Source organism: Sminthopsis crassicaudata, chromosome 5 (genome assembly GCF_048593235.1).
Source record: "Sminthopsis crassicaudata isolate SCR6 chromosome 5, ASM4859323v1, whole genome shotgun sequence".
Lineage (NCBI taxonomy): Eukaryota > Metazoa > Chordata > Mammalia > Dasyuromorphia > Dasyuridae > Sminthopsis > Sminthopsis crassicaudata.
Window position 1 is genome coordinate 290,885,292 of NC_133621.1, and position 27,774 is coordinate 290,913,065.

The 27,774-nt window shown below is 38.2% G+C and overlaps 1 protein-coding gene across 1 annotated transcript in view; it reads left to right on the forward strand.

Annotated features, from left to right (window-relative positions):
* The window catches only part of HCFC2 (host cell factor C2), a 30,186-nt gene extending 2,412 nt beyond the window's left edge, over window positions 1-27,774 (forward strand). The window contains exons 2-16 of the mRNA XM_074271438.1: window positions 491-639; window positions 1,552-1,712; window positions 4,452-4,660; window positions 7,535-7,619; window positions 10,602-10,705; window positions 10,786-10,974; window positions 12,775-12,936; window positions 13,394-13,446; window positions 15,284-15,497; window positions 19,474-19,674; window positions 20,379-20,452; window positions 22,552-22,689; window positions 24,896-25,081; window positions 25,672-25,957; window positions 26,789-27,774. Coding sequence (XP_074127539.1) covers window positions 491-639; window positions 1,552-1,712; window positions 4,452-4,660; window positions 7,535-7,619; window positions 10,602-10,705; window positions 10,786-10,974; window positions 12,775-12,936; window positions 13,394-13,446; window positions 15,284-15,497; window positions 19,474-19,674; window positions 20,379-20,452; window positions 22,552-22,689; window positions 24,896-25,081; window positions 25,672-25,957; window positions 26,789-26,814 — 2,237 coding nt within the window. The 3' untranslated portion in view covers window positions 26,815-27,774. The remainder of the gene's footprint in view (window positions 1-490; window positions 640-1,551; window positions 1,713-4,451; window positions 4,661-7,534; window positions 7,620-10,601; window positions 10,706-10,785; window positions 10,975-12,774; window positions 12,937-13,393; window positions 13,447-15,283; window positions 15,498-19,473; window positions 19,675-20,378; window positions 20,453-22,551; window positions 22,690-24,895; window positions 25,082-25,671; window positions 25,958-26,788) is intronic.

A 27,774-nucleotide genomic window follows, 5' to 3' on the forward strand; every position in this document is an offset into this window, starting at 1 on the left:
CTCCTTCCTTCCCCTCTCTCCCTCCTTCCCCATCTCTCCCTCTCTTCTTTTCCCCCTCTCCTTCCTCCTCTCTTCCTCCTCTCCCCCTCTTCTTCCCCCCTCTTCCTCCTCTCCCTCTCTCCTTCCACCTCTCTTCCTCCTCTCCCTCTCTCCTCTCCTTTCTTTCTTCCCTTCCTATTTATATATTTTATCTTTTCATTTTAAGATCTAAGTTTAAAAGCATGTGCTCACTCCTTTCCAACTTCAGTTTCAAAGGAAAAAAAAAATAATCTCTTGTGACAAATATGCAGTCAGGCTAAAGTTCCTCATTGTCGAAGTCAGTCCAGAAATGTGTGACTTGTTCCCCATCTTAGAGTGGAGGGAGATTTCTCACTAAGAGTTCTCTCCCAGTGATGAAATCACAGGTTCAAGACACTTCCAGTTCACTTCAACTCAATTGGTGCCGTGATTTTCATTAGATTTTTTATTTATTTTTTTTTTTTTTGGATAGTTACGAACCAGTGGTTCCTGCCTGCAGTTAGAGGTGATATTCCTCCAGGCTGTGCTGCCCATGGGTTTGTCTGTGATGGCACCAGAATTTTGGTCTTTGGAGGAATGGTTGAATATGGAAGATACAGCAATGAGCTCTATGAATTACAGGTGAGCACCACCTGCTTCTTGTGAGAGTCTCCAATTTTGATAAAGCTTCATAATTGTGAAAACATTGCAAATTCTTTTTATCAATAGCAAGTGTTTCCATTTCATGAAGTAACTATTTGTCTTATATTTAGAAACATTATAAATGTTAATTCTGCATTCAGACTTTAGGTAACTATTTTGTTACTTATTTTGCCTCAGTTAAACCACATCTCTTCTACTCTGCAGTAGCTTCTTTTGTATCTCCTTCTACCTGGAAACTTGGGCAATGTCTGTAAAGTGAGGATGTTTAAGCCCTAGTTGGCAACTTGTCACAAAAGGGCAAAATACACCCATTTATAGGCAGTCCTTTTGAAAGTGGTTTCAGATGTCCCATTTTACTAGGAATTTGGGACAGAAATGGGAGACCAAGAAATTGGAGAAGCTAGCACTCTGGTTAATTATAAGTTTACATTTCACTGCCTCCCACTTGGAGAGAACGATAACAAAAATAATACTTGATACAACTTATATTTAACTTGGTTTAAAAGATGTTACATCTATTTAGAAAAGTTTAGGTGTCCTCAGGATTGCCATTATCAATCAAATGACTTTAAGGTTTACAAAACACTTTACAATGTGTTAAAGTGCTTGTTGTTATTTTGTCATAACTAATATTCTGTGGATAAGATGGGGTTTGAATTATAGAAGCTCTAGGATATGTATCCTGGAAAAGATATGTGTGCATTTAAAATTCCTTGTGTGTTCTTTCTTCCCCCCCCTCAAAATTCAGACCGTGGAGAAGTAAAGGAGAAGGAACCCTAATTATTTTGGATTTGCCTTTAACTTGTATTCTGGAGACCCTTTATTATAATTACTTCTATGCTCTTGGTGATATAAGCACTTCTTGCCATCTTTTCTTTCTTTCTTTTAAAGGCAAGCCGTTGGCTTTGGAAAAAAATCAAACCTCGACCTCCTGCTACCGGTTTACCTCCTTGTCCTCGACTTGGACATAGCTTTTCTTTATATGGTAATAAATGTTATTTATTTGGTGGCCTGGCCAATGAGAGTGAAGATTCAAACAGTAATGTCCCCAGGTATGCTGATCAGTTTCAGACCAAATCTTTTAAAATATAATAAAGTTAGAAATTTCTTTGGTTTCCATCATTCAATTTAATTAAGGGGGCGCTTGACCTAATCTAGTTACACTAATAGAGACTCTCTTGTTATATTTTTTGCTATTGTTAATTTAAAGTTGCCATTGAGAATAGAGCTCTGAATTTCAAATCAAGAAGACCTTAGTTTAAATTTGTCTTTAGATAATTATCGTGCTACTATAGGCAAGCTACTTAATCTGTTTATTTCCATTTTTCTCAACTATAAAACATGAATGATAATAAAACTTACTCTAACTTCCAGGTTGTTTCAAGGAACAAATGAGATAATATTTGTAAAAGTACTTAGCATGGTGCCTGGAACAAGATGAAGTCTATGAGAGTAATATTTTTGAAGTTTTAAAATTTAAGTTAAATTGATGTTATCTGATGGGGTGTCAGTAAATGTTTAACAACTGGCTCTCCAGGGGAAAAAAATTACATATGACACTTTTAAACTTTATCTGGATTATTAACATTTTCTCCATTGCTTTTTAAAGTCCAGATAATGAACAAAACAGTAAATGAAGGCCTGATTTGTAGCATTTGCTTATTTCCAGCATATAAATCTCACACTGAAAATTTAATAATCAGCTTTTGCTAGGGCCAGTTAGCTGGCTCTTGCACACCTCTGTGATATCTATCTTCAAATATTGGTAGACTTTTCTAAATGACTAAGATGATCAATTTGCATATTTTTAGTTAAATTCCTACAGGATTTTTTTTTTTTTTTTTTTTAAAGAATGGAATATCAAATGTAGATGATGCGTATATTCTTAGCTTCAAGATACAGGAAGTTATTGGGAGAGTGTATAGTGAAACCTATCAAGTAGGTTCAATGCAAATTACCCAGGGTAACAGTCGGGTGACCTTGAAATGATTCATCACAAATTTGGTGATATAACCTTTATGGTTTATTCTTTCCTTCAAAATCTCACATCTGTGCATTTGAATTCATTGTATCAAATAACTAGGGGAAGCTAATGTCTATTATATATTAAGACCCCAATATACTGCATATGTTTGTTTTCAATAATAAAAAATAACTGATCAGTAAGCAGAAAACCTTTTCCTCTTTAAAGAGCAAAGTTGCTCTTTAGAATGCTGTATTGACCATTTCAGAGAGACAACTTGGAGTTTTTAATTAATGTAGAGGAAGGGGTGAAATTTCCTAAATCATAACACTTTGAGTTATAAATATATAGTTGGAGAATCACTTAAAATGTTTCAAATGCAAAATTCAAGTGGCTTTTTTTCCCCACTTTTATTGATTGAAATTTTTACAATAAATCCTTAAATTATATAAATGATATGGTTATAATTATGAGTTATATTATTTTTATTATTAATTTTTATTTAAAAGTTTTATATAGCAGAATGAGCTAAAGTATCTTAAATATTTAATAAATGAGGTGCATTATTACCTCAGTTGGTTCTCACAAAAAATCCTGTAAAGTAGGTGCTATTGTTATTCCGATTTTACAGATGAGGAAACTGAGGCTCAAAGAAGTTAAGTGGCTTGCCCAAGGTCACACAGCTAGCAAGTGTCAGAGGCTGGATTTGAACTCAGATCTTCTTGACTCCACATCCAATGCTGTAATTCCGGGCCTCTTTCAAGAATTTGGTTCTCTCATACTTCTGATTTAAGAATATAAGAGGGAGGGGGCAGCTAGGTGGCGCAGTGGATAGAGCACCAACTTCAAATCTGGTCTCAGACACTTAACACTTCCTAGCTGTGTGATCCTGGGCAAGTCACTTAACCCCAGCTTCAGGGGACAAAAAAAAAAAAAAAAAAAAAAAAAGAAATTTAAAATAGGGCAAGTAAAAGCCCGTAAAGTCATGAGGGGCCAAATATATATATATATGGGAGTAATCACCAATCTTTAGGCATTTCTGTAATTGCTCAGAAAACAGGGACCCTTTATATAGGATAAAAGACTTTAAGGTTTGCAAAATCTTTATATAATTCCTGTGAAGAAGACCTCATGTTACCTCTTGAAATGAAGAAAAAAAATGCAGTTAATAAAAAGCAAACGGACAAAAAGAAATAAAGAAAAGGGGCTGAGGTGCTCCCCCTGCCCAGTGCCACAGTTTATTGAGAGGTCCTCTCTGCCAGCCTCTTAGAGTAAATGCCAACATATAAATCTCACACTGAAAAAAAATTTGGCTCTTGATAGTCACTTAGCTGGAAAATTTGGCTCTTGATAGTCACTTAGCTGGCTCTTGGACATCTCTGTGATATCTATTGTCAAATATTGGTAGAGTTCTCTCATTTGGGCAGTGACTTTCTTGCCATGAGGCTTTTCCCTAGAACCCTCCTCGATATGCCCCATTTCCTACATACATGTACATGCACATGCAAACACAAGCACACAGTCAGTATATATACATATAACACCTATCTTTATAAACCCACATATGTGTTCATATACACATGTCCATGTATGCACACACAGGAAACCACATGTACACCTCAGTATATGAACATGTGCTTGTATGCCTGTGTGCAATTACGCTGCTGTGTATACATGTAAACGGGTACATGCTATTTCAGGTGCACACGTGGGCATGTTTGTATTATACGTGTGTTTATGTGTAGCTAGATAGTCAGGGAACAGAGTTAGATATAAAAAAAGTATCACAACCTGATTTTCAAATCTCAATTTGCTTTTTATCCTCTAGGTATTTAAATGACTTCTATGAATTGGAGCTACAGCATGGCTCTGGCGTCGTGGGGTGGAGCATCCTGGTGACCAAAGGCGTCATACCTTCCCCGCGAGAGTCCCACACGGCTGTTATATATTGCAAGAAGGATTCGGGCACCCCCAAAATGTACATTTTTGGAGGAATGTGTGGTTCCCGGCTTGATGACTTATGGCAACTCGATCTAGGTGAGTTTGGGACCCCTTTGACCCAGACTCAGCAGCATTTCAGGAGATTCCTCCGCGTTCTGTCACTGACACCTGGGAGTGGCCCAGATGTGGGTAGCTCTTAGCCAATCCACTCACATTAGTATCGTCTTGTGGGTTCGTGTGCCAGGTCCAAGGGACAAAAGGCGGGGGGAGATGACACAGAGACAGGTGAGTTCCCTACAAGCCAGGGTATGTACATGTGGGTGAGAAGTCTGGAGCTGAGCTTTGAGAGACATCAGGGATGACAAGAAGCAAAGGGAAAGGAGTAGGATGCTAGTCCTGGGGGCACAGCCAATGCAAAGGCATAGGAGGGGAGCAATATGCAGGAGGATGGGAGGAGGGTCCAGAGCTCTGTGGGGACAGTGGATGGGACAAGAGAGAGGCAGGGAGACCAGTTGGGGATTTGTTGGAATAGTTGAGGTGATAAGAGGATGCCTGGTGGTGACAGTGTGAGCAGAGGGGAAGGGGCTGCTGTGGGTCATGAGGGTGCAGCCCTTGTTGGGAACCAAGATGGGGAAAGATGATGAGCACTGCTGAGGTACATGTGTCTGCCAGCTGACCGATTGAAAGTAGCCAAGAAGCAGTTCATGATGCAAGACTAGCCCAAAAGGAGAGATGAAGTCTGGGAGTCACCTGCATAGAGGCCCGTTGGAAACTCATGAAGTCACTGAGGGAGACACAGAGAAAAGGAAGCCCAGGACAGAGCCTTGGGGTGCCCACAGTTTGGTGGATTGAGGAGGAGAAACAGGAAGAAGCTAGAGGGGAGATGCTAGTGTGTTGCAGAAGAGAGGGAGGTCAGGCCTGAAGATGGGAAAGAGATCACTTAATTGGCAACAAATTGGAGTAGTCTGCTGGGAGCAAGCCAAGAAGGGAGGGAGTCAAAGTGCGGGGAGAAGGGCTGCCTTTGGCAAGTACAAGGGTTACCTTTTCATCAGAGAAAATGGGGGGGGCGGTGTGTGACAATAAACAAGAGGCATCTAGATGAAGAACAGGGAAGATGAGGGTACTCGGCAGAGAATCCCCTTTTGTTTGTAGAGGGTTTTTTGTTTTTGTTTTTAAAGGAGGAGATCTTTGCTGGGGATGAGGATGCAGAGATCGGGGTGGGATGCTGTTGGAAGTCTTGAGAGAATTTCAAACAGCCTTTGTGGTGGGTGGGATAAATTGGGAAGGAGAAACAGATGGTCTTGAAACCACAAGGGCTGAGATGAGATAAAATAGGTTTGTAGTGGACCCAGTCAGCTGGGTGGCAAGTCTGCTTTCAGTTCTTTCAAAAACATGAAAATAGGAGCTGAAATGGTGGTTAAGAAATGGGGTGGGGGGTAGTAACTCAGGATTTGGAGCATAGGTTTGCAAAGACTAGAGTGGGATAATATAAGAGAATAAAAGCTTTGAGAGTATGGCTAGCTTAGAGCTGAATTGGGGCTCAATAAGGTGGTGAGATTAGCAAAAAAGAGTCATGGATGTCCTGGCAAAATACCAGGAGGTGGCCAGACTATGGGGCAGAAAGAGGATGAAAGAGAGGTTTGGGGAGAGGGAAGAAGGTAATATTCGGCTGCTTAGTTATGGAAGCAGAGCCTTGTGGGTGATGCTGAGGCAAAGGCCGAGGCAGTCCAGGGATAGCTGAGATGAAGAGTAGGGCCAGGGGAGGTGAGAAAGTCGAGGAACAGGGAGGTTGGGGTGTGGCAGGGGAATGTCTTTGTGGCCCAAGGGAAAAGGGAGACTGTGGGGCAGCCCTTAAATATGCTGGGGGCCCCTGGATCTGGACTGGATGATCACTTTGGGTAGGGTGAAATTCAGAGGAGTAGCCAGAGGCTTTTCTGCCAGAAGGTGTAAGTATGATTAGCATTTAGGGTTAGGCTATAGGGGTTGACTCCTGTGAGGAATTCCTAGGTTGTCCAGAAGTAACCCAGGCTAGGGGACTGGTGAGCTACTTGCCTTGCTCACACCTCTCTCCCTGCCGGTGATATTGGGATGAGTGTTATTAATTGAAGCAGGAAGATGGCATAGCAGAGAGAGCATTGGACGTAACGTCAGGAAGACCTAAGTTCAAATTTTATCTCAGACTCATATTAGCTGTGACAAGTCACTTCACCATTTGCCTTAGTTTCCTCATCAGTAAAATGATATAGAAAAAATGGAAATAGCAAATCCCTGCAAGTACCTCTGCCAAGAAAACCCCCACAGAGGATCCAAAAGAGTCAGACATGACTGGACAGTGACTGAATAGTGGCAGCTAGGTGGCGCAGTGGATAGAACAACAGCCTTGGAGTCAGGAGGTTCAAATCCATTCTTGGACAGTTACTAGCTGTGTGACCCTGGGCAGGGTCACTTAACCTCTATTTGCCTCGGCTCCTCATCTGTAAAAATGGGAACACATACTGGGGAGGGAAAAGGCAAGAAAACCCCATGGACAAAGTTCATGGGTCACATGGAGTCAGACACAACTGACTAAACAGCAAAGTGTTAGCTACTGTTGTTACTAAGCAGCACTTGAAAACTATTATATAGTTTTATAAGTGATTGTAAAATCATAGCATCTAGAATATATAATGCTTGAAGATTTGCAAAAAAAAGTTTTTGCATATATTATTTAATTTTCACAGCAAACTTAGGAGAGACAAGTGCTGTTCCTATTTTACAGATGAGAAAACTGAGACACTGAGATTAAATGTTTTACCTGGGGTCCCACAGCTAGTAAGCATCTAAGGTAGATGCTGGACAACTTTTCTAGACTCCTGGTCCAGCATTCAATAGGAAGTTAGAGTGGTAGGAAATATTTTGTCTTCAAAAGAATCTGCAAAAGCCACAGTCGTTGAAGTCGCTGAAAGAGGTTTGTGTCCCTTTTGCTTTCAGAAACCATGTCATGGTCACAACCAGAAACCAAAGGAACTGTGCCACTCCCAAGGAGCCTTCACACGGCCAATGTTATAGGAAACAAGTAAGTTCTGTTAGGAGCCCGAGCCGGGCCAAGCACCCGTGACTCGGTTGAGTATCCCATCTCACCTTCAAGACTTAGCAGCCTGCCCTCACTGCTTTTGGTTTGACCTGAATGTGAAATCCTCAGCGTGCCCCGTTTTCAGTGGGGCTTCTTCAGAGTCAAGACCCGAATCCTGTAGCGGTGGCTCTGGAGTATTTTTTTCTGAAATCCAGAGCTGCCGCTGTGCTGGCTTCCATACTTAAGAAATAGCATTACTGACAATTAATAGCATTACTGCTCCAGCATTGGATTTGCTTTCACCATCTTTTTCACCTCCAGAATGTAGTTTCTTTAAATGTCATGTATTTCTAGGGTTAGGACTTAGAAGTTTTTTATAGATTAGCAAAATTGTCGTTTTTATTTGGCTATAACCAAATAGATTTATTCCTTTACGAAAAATTTAAAGTAATAAAAAGAACATAGAGGGAATTGGGCTTCTTTCTATAATTTGTTTATCTTGATCTTTGATACAAGCCTGGAGTCTGGAAAACTTGAGTCCAAATCTGTCTTCAAGCACTTAATAGCAATGTGATCCTGAGTAGTAATTTAATTTCTGTCTGACTCAATTTCTCCCACTCTAAAATGGAGATATATGTAACTCCCAGGATCGTTAGGAGATCAAATGAAATTAAATTTGTAAAGCACTTAACAGTGCCTGACACATGGTAAGAGCTTATAAATGCATCCTTCTTTTCTTCCTTCCCTCCTTCCCCTTCTTTCTATGTACACATTCAGTTTGTGTAGAAAGTTTTCATGCTGAAATACGGCAGGTATGAAGATGAACAGAACACTTCTCTTGAAGCTGAGAGATAAGGGTCCAAGCCCTCTGACTCTGGACGAGTCATTTATATTTTCTGAGCTTTAACTTGTATAAGAAATGGGAACAGTATCTGTCTTAGTTGCTTCACAAAGAAGCTAAGACTAACGAAGACTTTTTATTTTTTAAAGTTCATTCCTTTTTTTTTCCCTTCAGTAGTATTTTATTTTTCTAAAAAACATGAAAAGATAGTTTTTGACATTCATTTTTGTAAGATTTTGTGTTCCAAGTTTTTTACTTTTTCTCCACCCTCCTTCATTTACCCCCTCCCCAAAGGGCAGCAAGCAATCTGGTATAGGTTATACATGTACAATCATTTTAAATATATTTCCACATTTGTGATGTTGTGCAAGAAAAATCAGACCAAAAAGGAAAAAAAACAACCAAAAAAGATCAAAATACTATGCTTTGATTCACATTCGGTCTCCATAGTTTTCTCTTGATGCACTTCTCATTTTCCATCCCAACTCTATCAGAATTGCCTGCAATCACTGTATTGTTGAAAAGAGCCAAATCCATTAGAATTGATCATCACAAACTCATTACTGTGTAAATTATTCTTTTGGTTCTGCTCATTTCACTCAGCATCACTTTATGTAAAATTTTCCAGACTTTTCTGAAGTCTATTCATTATTTCTTAGAGAACAATAATATTCTCACATTCATATACCATAACTTTCAGCCATTCCCAAGTTGATGGGCATTCACTCAATTTTCAATTCCTTGCCACCATCGTATTTTTTGCACATGTGGGAACTTCTTCCTCTTTTTATAGATGTTTCTTTTGTAACTTAACTTTGAAAAGCAAAAGCTAATTCAAAGGCTCAGGTTCTGTGAAGCAAAATCTTGTATGTTTACTTTTCTTGCCTTTTGAGAAACACTAGGGTGATGGGAGAGGGAGAGATGGATTTAACAATCAATCAACACATTTATTATGTTGTGCCAGGCACTATACCCTACAGATATAAGTATGAAGAAATGAAAGAATCCCTACTGCAAAAAGCTTCTGTTCTAATGGGAGAGATGAGAACAAGATAGAAGTACAAATAACATAAATATGAAATGAAATGCAAGCTAGTTGAGGATGGAGAGGGAGAGCACTGACAATTGCGGAGTTTTGTGAAGTACTTTGCAAACTTTATCATGCTAAGTAAATGGTACCTATTATTAATTAAATGTAAGATATCTCCATATATGACTTCTTGTGCTATATTTATTTATGTACTATAAATTTGGGGCCTCAGATCCCTGCAGGCCAAATATTGCTCAGAAAACTGCACATCAATATAATGTGTGTTGTAGTTCATGTTTGTTTATCTTTTTTTTTTTTTTCCCCCCTGAGGCTGGGGTTAAATGACTTGCCCAGAGTCACACAGCTAGGAAGTGTTAAGTGTCTGAGATCAGATTTGAACTCGGGTCCTCCTGAATTCAAGGCTGGTGCTCTATCCACTGTGCCACCTAGCTGCCCCATGTTTATTTATCTTGTCAAACATTTCCTAATTACATTTTAATCTTATTCTGGGCTCATTCAGGAGTTTTGCTAGATAGAAGGGTGAGGGGATATAAGTATAAGCAATGCCTCCCTAGACTATTTACTATAAGATACAATATTTTTGTTTGTTGTTCAGTTGTATCCAACTCTTCATGATTCCATCGAAGCTTTCTTGGCAAAGATATTGGAGTGGTTTTGCCATTTTCTTCTCCAACTCATTTTACAGATGAGGAAACTGAGGCAAACAGGGTTAAGTGACTTGCTCAGGGTCACACAGCTAGTAAGTATCTGAGGCCAAATTTGAACTCTGGTCCTCCTGACTCCAGGCCCAACACTCTATCCACTGTGTGTCCTAACATCATGTGCTAACCATTTATTTTGCTTTATTTTTTTTTTTTTTTAATACTCGAAAACTATCATAAAGCAATGGCTTAAGAATGTTTCTTATTTGAAAGTTTTTAATTCTTAAAAGTTCTTCCATGGGCACAATTGAAACACACCTAGGTGGAACCTCCTTGTTGAATCAAGGACAGTGCAGTGAGATCTTAAATATGTAGGATGAGAAATTCTATTTCAGTTCAGAAATGAAAGAAGAACATGTAGAAGTCCTTAGACTGTTGTCTCTCCTTTCCAGGATGTATATTTTTGGTGGATGGGTTCCCCAAACTATGAACAATGTTGAAGCGTCTCAGGACTCTGAATGGCGGTGTACCAGCTCGTTTTCTTACCTAAATTTGGGTGAGTATTTGTCTTTGAATTATTTTTTAACGAAGGGATTAAGAAAATTCTTGTTGAAATTATTTCGTTTTTGTTTTTAGATACAGCAGAATGGACTAGTCTAGTGTCTGATTCTCAAGAGGATAAAAAGAACTTGCGGCCGAGACCGAGAGCCGGGCACTGTGCTGTTGCCATTGGGACACGCCTGTATTTCTGGAGTGGCAGGGATGGCTACAAAAAGTCCATGAACAATCAAGTTTGCTGCAAAGACCTTTGGTACCTTGATACTGGTAGGTAAGAGCGTTCACCAGAAGTAGCTCCATGTGTCTTGATATAGCCCATGCTTTGGTCCCATTAGTGGGAACCACCAAATCAAATAATTCCAAGTGTGTTCAGTAACTTTTTGAAAAAAGCAAAGTCCTTAACGTAAATAGACTTAGTGTCTCATCTGAGACTTGTTTTCCTTTTTAAACGTAGAAATTAAATTTGAATCTAACTGATTTGCTGTGGCATAAAGCATGTAATAACAAGTTTAAAAGGAACTGAAAGCATCCCATAATGACTCTTTTCATTTGGTCTGGTTTGGCATTTTAAAAATTAGATATTAAAATAAAATGGCAAGTTTCTGGTCTCAATTCTGGTTTCTAGATGACTCATCACAGGGGTAACTGTTAGTTTGCATTTTAGCATTGGTCACAGGAGTGTTAATGCCCATGGAAGGAATGTCTTTGCTGGAAACCTTGGGCTTCGCATCCAGTGTCAGAATTTAGATATTTTTGTATCTAGTGCCCAGTTCTAGATCATGGCAACCTAAGCATGGTTCTCCTGGCTCTTTGTGATACTTCTGTATGAATACAAGGAGTCAAAGGTTGGGAATCTAATCACTGAGTGGGTACTGGCTCAATGATGCTTCTTATCTGTTGCTTGATTTATTTCTGAGGTTGTCCTAAACAGGGATCATTTCATTCTTCCTACTCATCCCCTCAGTGCCTACCACGGTGCTAGACATGTATTAGGCTTGCTGGTTGATTATCACCAGATTTGATTACACATAAAGTCTCCTCTTTGTTCCTCCAAATCATCTTTTAAGTATCAATCTTGCACTTTTCTGCTCAAAGCCAGGTGACCATTGGCTTGAACCCTCCAGGGGAGCTCTGCGTTCTTGGGAGATAGAGCAAGCAGGCTTTTCATGACTATACTGTTTGACAGTGGTCAAGGACAGACTTCTCCCTTGTTCAGATGTTTGCTACATAAAATCATGTCAGTGGGGAGGTGGTATGGTTCCAGATGGATTTCCATTTTGGATTTACTTCATAGGTCCATAGTTTAATACATTTGTTCATTCAATCAATGATTATGCTATTATGATTGGACAAGGAGAGACTGGAGCCAGCTTGCACTGGCTCTTGAGAGCTAATTGTTAAATTTTAAGGGTAAACGTTTATATCTCAGACATGAGTAAACACTGCAAATTAAGGTTCCATTTTCTTTTCCATCAGTTGTCTAGAGTTAACCAATTATTTATAAATATTTATATGGATTAAATATAAAATTGTGTTGTGCATTCAATTTTTTTTTTCCTCCAAAGAGATGGATGTTTAACATTTACAGCACACCACAGATTGTAATATGTTTGGCCCATGCTTAAATCCTAACAATTTGAACCTGAAGCATAGAATTGAACCCTTTGCTCAGCATCATGTTTTGTGCTATCGAATGATTTAACATATATATAAAGTGCTTTATGAACCTGCAGCAGGATATAAACTCCAGCTATCATTCCTAATATTAGAAGTTGTTAATAATGCATATTATATTAAAGAAAATGGATTTGTTATGAGGCTTGTTTTGGACTTGGGCTCACTGTTTGTCTATATCACAAAACATCTTTCTCTTATCCTTTGTGGCTTGAAATATTGTGATCCAAGAAATGGAAAAATGGCTTGATGCTCAATTTAAAGCATTTTTAATATCCTGAGACAGTAGACAGTGTCAAGCTACTTACTGATGTCTGGCCTGCTGTGCTGGCAAATCCACTTTTAAGTTACTTTCCAGTCACTCACTAGTTTAACGTGGGCATTTTTCTTTAGAGAAACCACCGGCACCGTCACAAGTCCAAGTGATCAAAGCAACTACTAACTCTTTCCAAGTTAAATGGGATGAAGTTCCTACTGTGGAAGGTTATCTGCTTCAGCTGAACACAGATCTGCCGTATCAAGTGGTCTCCCCAGATGCTCACGCAAACTTGCAAGGTGCTGTGACATGCCCAGACAAACTTTTCTACTTTTCCTGTTATTAGTTATTACCCTTTTACAATGGTTTTTAAAACCAGATTTGGCATAGCAGAAGCACAGCTTTCAGAATACCACCTCTCTTTTATGTAGAAAATATGCTGTTTCTGTGTTTTCCATTAACTAAGCAGGAATACATAGTATGGGGTTTTTCCTTCCCCTTGCTTATTATTTTTATGCAGTTTTTGTTATATCCCATGCTACTGAACTGTAAAATGAAAGCTAATAGCTGTGCTGAGTATTACTCTGGAGTAGACAGGGGGAGGCATCATAAATAGATTAGCAACCCCAAAGAGCTTTTTAATAGGTTTCTGATCATTGACCATTGGTTTTCTTCTATTTTTCCTACTTAATATGTGAGTGATTATTTCACTGATATTATTTCTTCTGCCATTTATCACTGGATTTTCTCTTGTAGGAGTCCAAACAGATTTTTCCAGACAAGCCAGTAATAACACTCCACCCCACAATGTAAGTAAAATTTTGAATTCTTAACTTGAGTTAAGCCAGAGGGTGACATTCCTGGTGACTTGATTTTTTTTCAGATGAGCTGAGTTATCTACCTTTTCTCATTACCCTAGTGTCAAAAAGTGAATCTGTATTAATCCAAATTCACAAAATCCAAATTACACAAAAGTAATTTTAAGATGTACAAAAGCTTAACACTTTAATTACCTATAATGCACCATTATATTTTTAGTTCTTTTTATAGGTTATGTATTATGTCTTGTGGAAGAGTTGTGGTTGACACCTGAGATTGTACATTAAAAACAAATAAACAGCCTAGCACTGGGGACAAGACATCTTTGGAAATAAGTAAATAATAGTTGGGTTGGGGAAGAGGGAACTTTTCTACTTTGCAGAAGATAAGGTCTTATTTGGGAGAAGTGAGGTCTCATCACTTTATGGAGATATGGCTAGCTCCCCCCATCTAGTTTTTACTAGGGAAAAACTAGTCTTTTCCCCTGTCCCTTCCAGCTCCTACTTCCCCAGTTTTCTCTCATCTTCAACCAGAGTAGACCCTGAAAGCAATAGGATGAGATCCATACAGCTGTGCAAAGACCACTCACCTGGAGCCTCTTTGCTATTTGTGGTGGTGGCCGTTCCAATATTTGGCTTTATAGCTTATAACCAATTGGACAAGGACATTATCCACAGTATTGGCAACAAACTCTACTGGTTTTAGAACCCTGGAGTTCTAGTGAGAAATGAAGTTTGGGAGGTCCAAGCAGTTCCTTATGAAACATTTATTTAATGTCCTCCTCCCCAGGCTGAGCCTTGAGATAAGCACCAAAAATACAAATACAAAAAGCACAAGGAAGAAATAGCAACAACATCAAAAAAAGTTCAGATCATTTAAATTTTTAACTTAAAGCAGACCTACAGGAGGGGTGACTTGGGACTGAAGGCAAAAAGCTTTTCCTATAACAACAGTTGTTAAGGATTTATGGGAACAAGCACAGGACCTCAGTGGATTTTGAAACTAATGGACTTGTCCCAATAGGAGATGCTTTATTCCCCAGGTTTGAGCCTTCTGAATGAACATTTGGATATGGAAGGCCATATAAAGTCATAAGTAATTTTTTTGTAGTTAAATATGCATTCAGGTTCTAGGGAAGTAAGATGACTTTGGAAACATTTCCTTCCAAATATGCTAAAAATAAAAATACATCTTTTGCTTAGACAAACCCTTAGCTGATTAGAAAATTCAGCTTTGTAAAATTTTTTCCATAAGATTTTTCTAATTTGTATGTGGTTTGCTTATTTTCTGGCAACAAAATGGACTAGAAAAGTAAATTTGCATCTTTTTACATAGGTTATCTCCGGAAATCTAAAAGTATTGTTTGGGAAACTATTTTTGTCCAATAATTAATGCTTTCTTCCTAAAAGGTGACTACATTCCAATTCAAAATTAGACAGTTGAGGGGGCAGCAAGGTGATACACTAGATAAGAGCACCAGCCCTGAAGTCAGAAGGACCTGGGTTCAAATCTGACTTCAAACACTTAACACTTCCTTGCTGTGTGACCTTGGGCAAGTCACTTGCCTCCAATTGCCTCAGCCAAAAAAAAAAAAAATTGACAGTATTATTTTGAAATGAGTGAAAGCAAATTCCTTTTAAAAATTGATATAAAAGTGAGTCCTAATGGGGGGTTGGGGGGAAGGCTTACTAAGGTAAGCTATGCTTATAAAATAGTTTAGTGATCATCAAATGAATAATCATTTCAAAATAAAAGTAATGACTAATTTTTGTGTTTCTTACTTTTAAAAGACGGCACAGATTTGAGTTCTTACCTTCTTCTTTGTAGATGCCAGTTTCTCTCTTATCTCAAGAATTGTTAAAGCTGGAAGACACAGGAAATAGCACGGAGTCTGACCATAAAGTCAGAAAAGGAATTGTGGTAAAAAGTCAGTCAGATCATAAGGAATTTGAGCGCAACGTCCCTTCGATTCCATCCTTTGCACTGGCAACTCATGTGGCAGATAGCAGCTGTTCAGTGGATGTGCTCAAGAAAAATGAAGGTACAGATGCCAACCTTTCAGTTGAGTGATTAATACCCTCATGATGCTGGCTGTAAACAACATGGGCTTTTGGAAATACACATGGTCTAATAGTGCTAGCTGCAGATTATGTCTTAATAAGTAATAACTTACAAAAAGGAGGAAATTTCCAGGTTGTCAATTGTCACTCTTAAGGTAGTTTTGTTTCATTTGGGCGGTGTGTGTGTCTGTCTTAGGATTTATTAAGCATCTACTATGTGTCAGACACTGCAGTCATACTGGACCTTACAGTAGGGAGACAACATGCAAAGCAAGCAGAGATAGAAAACAATTAATAGGGAAAGCACTGGAATGAAGAGAGGTTCAGTAGGAAGTGGAAAAGGAGGAAGGAGTACATTCCAGACATGGGGGATGGAAGGAGTACATTCCAGGCATGGGGGAAGACCGAGAGAATTCGGGATGGGGAGTGGGTGAGAGGTGGAAAATCTCATTCATGGAATAGCCAGGAGGCTCAAACGTGTTAGGCGTCAAAAGTCTGAAAAGGTAAGGAGCTGAGATGTCAGTGTGTAAGCATTTATTTATTATGTCCCTGTTGTCAGGCACTTGGCTAAGCCCTAGTGGTAGAAAGATTAGAGGGAGACAGTCTTTGCCCTCAAGGAATTTACACAATGAGGTGTATGCGGAGATAGTTTGAGGGAATTATGGGAAAGTAACTATGTCAAATGCAAATTTAAGAAATTAAAGGAGATACCTATTGATGAAAATATTGCAACTTGGTGTGTAGGGGTTTTGTTACTGCCTTTCTTGGTGCTCATTGCATCATATCTTCACTGCACTTGGTTCTGAAATTCAATAATGAAACAGGTTTCACTTTAATAGTTTGGATCAGTTATGAAATTGGAGCACTCATGTTATAGGAGCCATCCATTGAAAGTTTTGCATATGTAAGGGGTTCAGTTCAGACACAGGAAGCTTAAAAATTCCATGAGATTAAGCCTTCTCAATGTAAACTTGGCTACTGCAAGCCTTCAAAGGGGTTATAAATGCTTTTCACATCAAACATTATAGAAGCCACTTTTGTTAGAACTTTTAAAAACATTTTAATTTTATTTTGTCCAGTTAGCAAAATTTGTTCTCTCCCTCCTGATTCTCTTCCATGAAAAGTAATGCAAAAAGGGTAGCTAGATGGGGCAGTGGATAGAATACTGGCCCTGAAATTAGGAATCCCTGAATTCAAATTCGGCCTCAGACACTTAACACTTATTGACTGTGACACCCGGACAAATCACAAATATTCATAATCAAGCAAAAAAAATAATCCTTATTGGCCATGTCCAAAAAAATATGATAACTTTTAAAAAGAAATATTAAGTGAATATTTGTGCATACATATTAGTATAGCCATAATATTTGTGATCATAAAAGAACAGATTTGTCAAATTCTTTTAAAATGATTTTTACACACACACACACACACACACACACCCGTGTGGGCGCTCTCCCTCCTTATCCATCCTGTAGGAGATTGGTACTAAGGTGAATATTTTCATTTTCCTTTGTGAATGTATTCTCTACAAATACCAGAGGAAATGGCTTCCTAGCATTGTCAATGCTTGGTCTCAGAAGAGTGTGTAACTCTATAGTAGATTGTATCAGAAAGGACACAACAAAATACATACAGAATCAGTCCCCCAACCTGGTATTAACTTGAGGCAAGTAGGTTCACATGTCATCACTTTTTGAAAGTCCCACTTGGTAGATGATAATGCTGTTGTAAAGGGCAACATGTAACTTTTACATGTTTCAAAGTCTCATTCCAATGTGACAGCAGGCTGCAGGGGATCCTAGGCTTCTTAAACACTGCCAGTGAGAAATGAACTCTGGGAGGTCCAAGTAGTTCCTTATCAAGCAGGGAGAAAGTATCATATGCTTGGGGTATATGCCAAGTTGGAGTTGCTTCCTGGAGGCCTAGTTGGCCCACTGGTGATGAGCCCATAGCTCAGGAGAGAAGCTCTTGAGGATCTCCAGAATTGTAGCTTTAGAGCAAGATTCCCTCTGGGTCACACAGCTACCAAATACCTGGGACAGGATGTGAGCTCAAGGTCCCGCCCCAACTCCATCCCTCTCTGTGCTAGCCCCGGCTGCCTCTGGGAGCTGGAGTGGTCACCAAGTAAATCTCAAGAAGGACAGAGGCCTGGAGGAAAGAGCTCAGTGAGGGGAGAGTGACCCAGAGGAAGGGGGCCATCAGGGGAGAGAAGTGGTCAGGGAGAGGGAGAGAGGCATGAGAGCCATGGCAAGAAAACTCCAAAGAGATTGTGGGCCCCAAGGTCACTCAGCCATGAGGAATGAGGGAAGGGGGCACTGGGGCTAGATCAGGAAGACCATACCTTTTTTCCCCTTCCTGCTAAGGACACCATCACTCTTCCAGCTCACTCGCCCCATACTCAGTTTGTTGTCCGGCCTTGTTTTTACCTTTACACCATGATGATGTACTTCTTTTCTGCTCAACCACCCCCTTAGTGCAGGTCTTCATCTCGGGCCCGAGCTATGGTAAGAGCTTCCTAACTGGTGCTTCTTAATAAGCTGGTTGTGTGATCCTGTTTGCCTTAGTTTCCTCTTCTGTAAAATAGGGACAACAGGGTTGTTATGAGGGACAAATGAGATAATAATTGTGTCACAGGGCCTGGCACATAGTAGGTATTATATAAGTGTTAGCTATTATTATTAGATGTGGAAATCAAAAGATTCTTCATGTTTAGGCTCATTGAAGGACCTCCATTATTTCAAAACCGCCCTAGCCACATTCAGTGGGCTCGGTTTCCAGAATGTTGGCCACCACGTGGTTTATTTCAACCACAGGAACCCAAAAGGGCTCATGTGCAGGTAGAAGGAGTGCCCACAAAAATTAAAATCACAGCTCTTTTGAAGTATCTTTAAGTTTAACCCATGCTGTGCTTCAATCTGTATAATGAATATTTTGCAGTTTTTCCAGATTCTGGAATCCATTATGTTCAGCCTCTAATACAGGCAAAACTCAGTGGCTTTCAAAAAATGGTCCATCTGGTTTTCATATGCTGTGAGCCACACCCTGCCCAGAGAACTCGAGGTTTCTTTTAGAATGTTGTGCCAAACATGGCTTTTACATTTGTCCCAAGAGACCTCGCTTTTTCTAAACACTTTTAATTTTAGCTGAATCTTTCAAAATATGTATTTGTTGGGGAGGGGAGTTGGTGGTTTGGGATAGGAATGCCCACTTCCACCCCTAGAAAGAGAAGAAAATAAAGGGCAATGAAACATTGACACATGAAAAATGTTGAAACAGAAAAAGATGCAGAACAAAAAAACTTCAGAAGGGCATAAAACCAAGAAGAGTAGTTATGTTATATGGTGTTAAAGTTAATACAAGCTTTAAAAATTTAATACACACTTAAAATTCTATGGAATAGTAATTTTTCTGTTTCTATTTGTGAATGTCAAAATCAATATTTTATAATAAACTTAATATTTTTTTTATTTCGATAACATTTTATTTTTCCAAATAAATGCAGTTAGTTTTCACCGTTGTGAAACTGTGTTCCAAATTTTTCTCCCTCTTTTCCCCCTCCCCCTTCCCCAAGACAGGAAGCAATCTGATATAGGTTAAACACGTGAAGTTCTTCTTAACCTATTTCCACATTTGTCGTGTTGTACCAAAAGAAAAAAAAAAAAAATCGGATCAAAAAGGGGGAAAAAAACACAAGAAAGGAGGGGAGCAAACAATAAAAAAAATAAAAATATGCTTTAATTTATATTTAGTCTCCATAGTTCTCTCTCTGGATATAGATGGTACCTTCTGTCACAAGTATATTGCAATCTCCTTGAATCACCTCATATAAAAAAAACCTCAAACTAAGGAATAGTCATTTGGCCCAGGACCTTGCTGAATCCATCATGGGCCTGAAGTTCTCCTCAGATTAAATTTTTTTAAGTTTATTTTTTTTCTCCCTTTTCACTACAGGTGCTCAAACTTCAAAAAATGTGAGTGAGTCATATGGTCTGGATTTAAGGACAGTAAATCCTGAAGCTGCTGTATCCAGTGCCATTTCTGGTACACATAGCACGGTACCCCAGCGGATCATTAAAATGGAGTCAACCAATACAAATGGGGCAGTTGTTAAAGATGAGACATCACTCACGGCATTCGGTGCAAAATCAGAAGGTTTGAGATATTTCATGGGCTGTATTTTGAATCTTGTGTATCAAACTCATCTTGGAGTGAATCAAACAGAAAGTACTGTAGTTAATACCCAGTAGTTATGACTGGTGCTACTCTAGCTCCCCATTTATTTAAAATTATGTATGTGGGGGAGGGGGACATTCACCTATGTCTATACATGCACACATGTTGCCTGTCATTCCCCTGAAATATTTCGTTTTGGGCCATAAATTAATAGCTTTCCCAGCTCAACCGATTTCTAATTTTCCATATTTTCTTTTAACTTTAAATAGAAATACTTTCTTATGAATTAATTAGTTGTAGTCAAATTGCATACATATCATTTGGTTATTAGAATTTCTGTCCCTGATAACATAATGTGCTATGCATGTTTTAATTATTATTATTGCTATATACATTATGTTAATATACTTACTGTATAGCTAGATATAATCATGTGCCAACCAACACTGATTGTTGCATGATCTTATCACTAATAATTTTTAGTGGGGATTGAAACTATCAGTTCATCTCACCCTCTTCTAAACTTATTGAGAATTTAGTTTCTCTATCGTGGTTAATGTTAACCATTTCTGAAGGAACTATTTGACATGAGGGAGGAGAGTGTTTGCCAGTGATATTTGAGAGATTTATGCCTTTTTAAAAATAAGATATCCTGTAAGTCTCATCTGAACATCTATTTTTAGCCGATGAAACATTTGTGCAGCCGGTAACCAAAGGCAGCTCTGCCGAAACCCAGGACTCTGCTGTTCCGTTATCAGTAAGTGTTGGGCCTCTTGACATCTTAGGGCTTTGGTGTCTTCGATGATCTGATTTCCAGGTTTTGATCATGTTTTGAAACTGACAATATTTTCTGTTAGTAGCCACTTGAATTAATTTTAGACATGACTGAAAGAATAACCAAATATATAAAGTAGAAGGGCTTGTGAGGAAAAGACCATTAGTTAGTACTAAATGGAAATCCAGCAGGCCTAGTGCTTTTTTCCACTGCGCCACCTAGAGGCGTGAAATATAATGTGGCCCTGCTGTGCTGGGCATACAGAGTTCTGCTTTTAAGGAGCTTGTGTTGAAGCCACAGAAAACAATATGTACACGTGTAGTGTGTAAATGCATAATCATTTATAGGGGAGTTACTGAAAATTGCAACAGGGGAAGGGGAGGCAGGAAAGTCCTCATTTAGAAGGTAGATGATGGCCGTCAGAATAACATATCTCTATATATTTAAGAGTAGAGTAATGGAAGTATTCAGTTGGATTTTGACCATATAAACAGTCAAACCCTATAAAATGACCATAGAAACATATAGATTTATTTATTATGGAGCTGGCTTATGTACTGGCAGCAATTCAAGGAGCAGACGTTACAATTCCATTTGTCGTCAGAGGAGGCTTTAAAGTAGGGTGGGCTTTAGTTTTTTTGTTTTTTAGCAGGAAATATTTGGATTTTGCTATATGCAGTTCACTTGCATGGTAGACTACATTCAAAATGTATTTTGGTTTTGACCCCGCTACTAGCTTTTGCAGAATCCCAGGTACTTATTTCAAGCCCAGAGATAACTGTTTATAGTTTGCCCCTCAGCCTAGAAATAAGCCAGTTCATGGGACACTGATACATTGCTGGTGGAGTTGTGAAAGAATCCAGCCATTCTGGAGAGCAATTTGGAACTATGCCCAAAAAGTTATCAAACTGTGCATACCCTTTGACCCAGAAGTGCTACTACTGGGCTTATATCCCAAGGAAATACTAAAGAGCGGAAAGGGACCTGTATGTGCCAAAATGTTTGTGGCAGCTCTTTTTGTTGTAGCTAGAAACTGGAAGTTGAATGGATGTCCATCAATTGGAGAATGGTTGGGTAAATTATGCTATATGAAGGTTATGGAATATTATTGCTCTGTAAGAAATGACCAGCAGGAGGAATACAGAGAGGCTTGGAGAGACTTACATCAACTAATGCTAAGTGAAACGAGCAGAACCAGAAGATCTCTGTACACTTCAATGTTGTATGAAGATGTATTCTGATGGAAGTGGAAATCTTCAACATAAAGAAGATCCAACTCACTTCCAGTTGATCAATGATGGACAGAAACAACCACACCCAGAGAAGGAACACTGGGAAGTGAATGTAAAATATTAGCACTACTTTCTATCTAACCAGGTTACTTATACCTTCGGAATCTAATACTTAATGTGCAACAAGAAAATGGTATTTACACACATATATTGTATCTAGGTTATATTGTAACACATGTAAAATGTATGGGATTGCCTGTCATCTAGGGGAGGGAGTGGAGGGGGGGGGATAATTTGGAAAAATGAATACAAGGGATAATATTATAAATTAAAAAAAAAAAAAGAAATAAGCCATTTCAGAATGATGAACTGTGACATCAAAAAGGTTACTCGTGTTGTGGTTAATTTAAGGCTATAGATGCTCAAATGGGTAGCTAGATGGCACAGTGGATAGAACACCAGGTCTAGAGGTTAAATCCAGCCTCAACCATTTAACTGTGTGACCCTGGACAAGTCACTTAACCCTGTTTGCTCCAGTTCTTCATCTTGTCAAATGAGCTGGAGAAGAAAACAGTAAACTTACTAAGCTGACAGAAACGACTCTAAAAGCATGTGAACTCCCATTAATTGGTAACTCAGAAGCTTCCTAGCTGAGTACAAAGCCTCCCACTTCCTAGGTTTTGAATGAGCATTGCTGGATCATTGTTAAGCTAACAAGAAGACTGTTACTTGTGACCTGTTCTTATGGTATTATTTCCTTATGTCGCTGCATGAATTTATTAGATCTATTTTTTTGTTGTCATAGTACAGTATGACAAAGCTATATAATGCTTCTTTCTCTGATACCAGAAAGATACTACTTCAAAGCCAATGACCCTAGAAAGAAAAGGAGAACGACAGTGGTATGATGTGGGGATCTTCAAAACTAACACTGCTTTGGTCAACCAGTTCTACTTGCTGCCAAAAGAAAAGCAGAATATTTCTAAGGTAGTCATTCATGCATTTTTTTTCCTGTTTGTGTGAATGTATATATGTGCTTTACATATGCGCAAATTAAACTTAAATGCAACCAACATTTTAAAAACATACCCATTATACAAATGCCACTGTGCTAGGTATTGGAATATTTAAGGCTATACAATTTTACTTCTGAAATCTTAAAGCAAGTGATAATCATTAGTTCAAGTATCCTGATCCAGTGACTATTGATGATTATTGGGGTGTCTTGTATTTTCTTCCTAATTCTTTTAAAAAGCAAGTGCTAGCTAAAGAATCCTTTACATTTTTAAAAAGGAAAATCATTGGACTTATCCTGTGAAATTTGTACGGTAACATAACCCATATTTATATAACATTTTCTAGATTACAAACAACTGGCTTAATATCTACCTCAACAGGCAGATGATTGTAGTTAGAGATTTGGGAAATTTTCTCAAGATATCCTTCCCCAGTTAGACAAATCAAATAACTAACTTATAGAAAGAACTCAGAGTTTTGTAAAATGTTTATGGCACCCATAAATGTGGGCCTAGGGATATGAAATATATGTTAGGATAAAGATGGGTCAGGGGAATGTCAGAATAAAACACAGGAAATCTGAAGCATTTTTAAAAACTTAAATTATGTTTAATTTTTATATTTTCTTCCTTAAGTACTGGATATGAAGCTATCACTAGCATAAAATACACTCTTATTTAAAATTCTCATTGTACAAATTACCAATTTTCCATGGGATGCCAATTTTGAAATACTGATAAATATTTCAATTCCCTACTTTTTCAAATAATGATAATTAAAATTCTTTTAAAATCCCATTATAGTATGGAGGGAATCATGGGCTCCTGAAAACAACATAAGTTCTGATAAGCTTTGATAGTTCCTACAAAAGTAGAAAGACCTGGAATAGATTCTTCTACTCTCTGAACATAATCTCTTAAGTTTCAAGAGCATTCTCAAAGAAAAGCTATTGAGGTAATGAGTTTTTCTCAACCACAAGAAATCAGGAAGACTGTCAAGACACAAAGGTTCAAGTATGTTGGAATAAATACTCACAGTGAAGAAACCATGAATCCTTAACTTACTAAATCTAATATGAAACATACATGACCTTAAATATATATATGTATGTGTGTGTGTATACATATATATATTTAAGGTCATATATGTTTCATATATATATATATATATATGAGAGAGAGAGAGAGAAAATATAATTAAAAACTTACTATGTGGGAGATATTTGGTATAAGCAATCGCGATAAACAAAAATGTAGAAACAGTGCAAAAATTTGTTGCCGCCAAGTATTAAAAATGTAACATTGATATTGCAAGCACAGGCATTGTTATTGTTAGCTTAGGATAAAATCCATTTTGCTTTTTTAAAATTACGTACATGTTTCTTCAAATATGGGATTTCTTTGATATAGGAAACTTGGTAAGAAAAATCTCTCGGCCAATGCAGATCTGCAAGTGGTTTATAATTTGTAGTTTTAGAATTGTTTAGGGCACTAAGATTGTGACTTGCTTACTCATGTGTGTCCTGAGGCAGGCTTGGACTCAAATGAACACCCAAACCACTTCTCTATCCACTATATCATGATGCTGTTACAAGAATTAGTTCCAAAGGTCTGAACCACTTTGATGGAGAAAATATTCCCATTTTGTGGTTTTTAAAATGTTGGCTGTGGTGCTCATATTCTGCTTGTCTTTCCCCCCCCCCCTTTTTAAAACAAGCTTAAATTGGATAATAATTCAGTGGTATCCTGCCAGATAAACTCTCTGTATGTGGTTGGATCTCATTCAAATAAAGAAAAATTTCTCATAAATCAAATTTAATGCTCTTAGCCACTGAGATTTTCCCCAGGAATTCATTCATTCCTAACAGTATTACCTGGTAACACAAATACCTGCTTAGTCTGCAGCATCTATTCTTAGGCAACAATTGTAAATTGTTTTATTACTGCATTTCTGTATCATTCTTTATTAGTCATTATGTCTTTTGGCAAAGACTTTTTTTCTTCTTGATAGACTATAATTAACACCGAGTCTCAGGATGAGTAATGAGTGATGGGTATGAAGTGTTTCTCTCCCTTTGATGTTTTAAAATGTAATCACTTAACTGGAAAAGTTATAGCATATTGTTAAAAGATCCTTCCTCCACCCTCAAACGTATGCTTGTTATTTACATTTTTAGGTAGGAAATACAGATGCCCCAGACTACAGTTTACTTAAGACACAAGATCTTGTTCCAGGCACAGTGTACAGATTCAGGATTGCTGCCATCAATGGCTGTGGGATAGGCCCTTTCAGCAAAATAAGTGAATTCAAAACATGTATTCCTGGTTTTCCTGGAGCTCCTTGTGCTGTCAGAATCTCAAAGGTAAGAAGATAGCCGGAGACTTCAGTGTGGACACAGTTGCAGACATTTTAATGCATAGCATTAGAGTAGGATTATGGATATCTTTTCAAATGAAATAGTAATATATGGAAGGGTCGCTTCTGAAAGAGTATATAATATTTGATCATTTACTGAGAGAAATGTATGGGGCAAAATTATAGAGAACTTAAGGCTCAAATCGCAGAAGGATGAGGAAATCATATTTTTCTCTTAGTATGATCATCTTGAGTTTGAGAACCAAAATTTTAAGACAAGTATTAGATTGAATTTAAGTTCATTATCTTCCTGAGATTTTCTCTATAATGAAGTGACGGTGAAAGGGAAGAGAGTGCCATCTTGTGGATTTCCAGGATATGGCCACTAGTTAAGCTGCATGTTTGTAACAAAGTAGAACTCAAGGCATTGTAGATCTAGTTATGGCTGGTTTATGAAAAGCATAACTTAAAAATCTTCCCACTAACTAAAAAAAATCATAGTAGTCTGCATTTTGAATAGCGTGCTTCTAAACAGCACGCCATGCTCATTCAGAGGCTAGAGAACCCAAATCTTCTTGTTCTTTCTTTTCTCTCAAGAATGTTGACTGTATCCATCTTTCCTGGGAACCTCCAGCTTCACCTTCTGGAAATATTTTGGAATACTCAGCCTACTTGGCTATTCGTACAGCACAGGTGCCAGATAATCCAAGTCAGCCCATGTTCATGAGGATTTACTGCGGCCTGAAAACTTCCTGTGTAGTGACTGCGGGGCAGCTCGCCAACGCACATGTCGATTACACCTCTAGGCCCGCCATCGTGTTCAGAATATCAGCCAAGAACGAAAAGGGGTATGGACCAGCTACCCAGGTTCGGTGGCTTCAAGGTAAGGATGGTGCAGGGTCTTCTTAAACACTATTTCTTTGCTTGAAAACTGTTCCTTAATAAATCAGTTGTAGTAATCAGTCTATATTTGGAATTCTCTATTCATTTTTCTAATAGAGTTTGTTGAAACTCAGTGTTTTAGAAATACATAATTAGTTCTAGATCCCGATAATGGCAGAAAAGAAGCAAAGATGTCCTTTGAAAAACTGTCATGAACTGTCATGGGTTCATCCTTGAGGGTCAAACTTTCTTTGAAAAGCTTGCTTTTGAGGGTGGGGGGGAAATGCCCTCTTAATTGGATGTTCCACCCCTCCCAACAACGGAAAAAGGGTTTCCTTAACTTCACTGGATGTGAGCAATGCTCTCTAAAAGTTGTCTTTGGTTGAAGTGTGTAATGCAGATTTCTTAGTGTCCTTTTGCTCCTTTTTTGACTTAAAAGACAGGATAAATATCGGAATCCTTGATTTCCCAACTAAACATTCATTTAACAACTTGGCCAATTATTAGATGAGTGAGAGAATGAATTCCTTGTTATTTGTCCATCCTACCTAGCAATGGCAAAGACATGCTGTTCTCAAGAATGCAGGATTTAGGAGTCTAGAACTTTGGGTCTGAATCCCATCTCTGCTGTTAAGTTAGTCAGATTATCTGACCTTGAACATTTCCCTTCTCTGGATATCAGCCCACTCTTCTTGTGCAAGAAGGGAGGGAATGATGTCTCTCTGAAGAGTTTCACTTCTCTCTTCACTACTTGAATGCTACTAACACATTTGAAACCATCTTCTATAAGCCAGCATTGAAGTGTGTGTATGTATGTGTTATTCTTTTGCAGAAAGGAAGGAATCAAGTTCCAAGTAGAAGAAGCACCTTAACAGGAAAGACATTTTGACAAAGTATTTTACACATTTGTAAGATTTTGTAAATGTCCTAAATGTTTTATTTTTGCATTGTTTTTTAACCTTGAAATTGTACACACTTTTTTTACATCTTAAATCTAAGCATTGGACAGCCTTACTCAGGTGTGATTCCATCCTTCGGTAGGAAGGTGTTATGAATTGGCTCCAGGGCGCTTGTCTATAACCGTTGGTAGTGATTTCATAGCGTCCCTTCCTGTTCCCATCGGAAATCAACACTGAGCAATAATCGCGTACGGATATCCATCCCGAAGAACTGCACAAGACTGTTTGCGTTCTTTTTTATACCACGTAGGGTGAGTAGGGTATGTCTTAACTTAATGCACAGTATCCATTGGAAAGATTGAATGAATTGATGTATGTATGTTCCAACAACTAATTTAAGATGTATAGAATATTTTAATATATAACTTTTGTAAAGAATTGGGAATTTTATACTGCAGTATTTGTAATGAATGTGTCTTACCAAGGTTTTCCTGAAGAAATATGCAAAATCTTAGACTCTTAAACCAAGAGACTCTAAACTCTAAAGGCAAAATAAATGCACTACTCTTGTGTTAGGTTACCTTGGCTATCTTTTTTTTTTTTTTTTTTTTTTTTTTTTATAGGCAAGATGTATGAATTTTTAGATATGTATCTTAAAAACAATGTTTACAATGAGCAGCTCTGGTTTGCCAGCTCTGCCTCTCTTGGAGAGAGCTGCAGCCACATTTATTTAACCTGTATGCATTGCTTTGGGCATACGCTTGCTTTTTGCACTGGTAGAATTTTAACTTACCTCATTATTATGTTCGTAATCATTTTTGTATGGCTTCCATAACGTGTCTGAAATACTTAGACTAAATAAATATTTAACCAAAGTTTGAAATAAATGGTAAGCAATTTTGCACATATAAAATGCCAA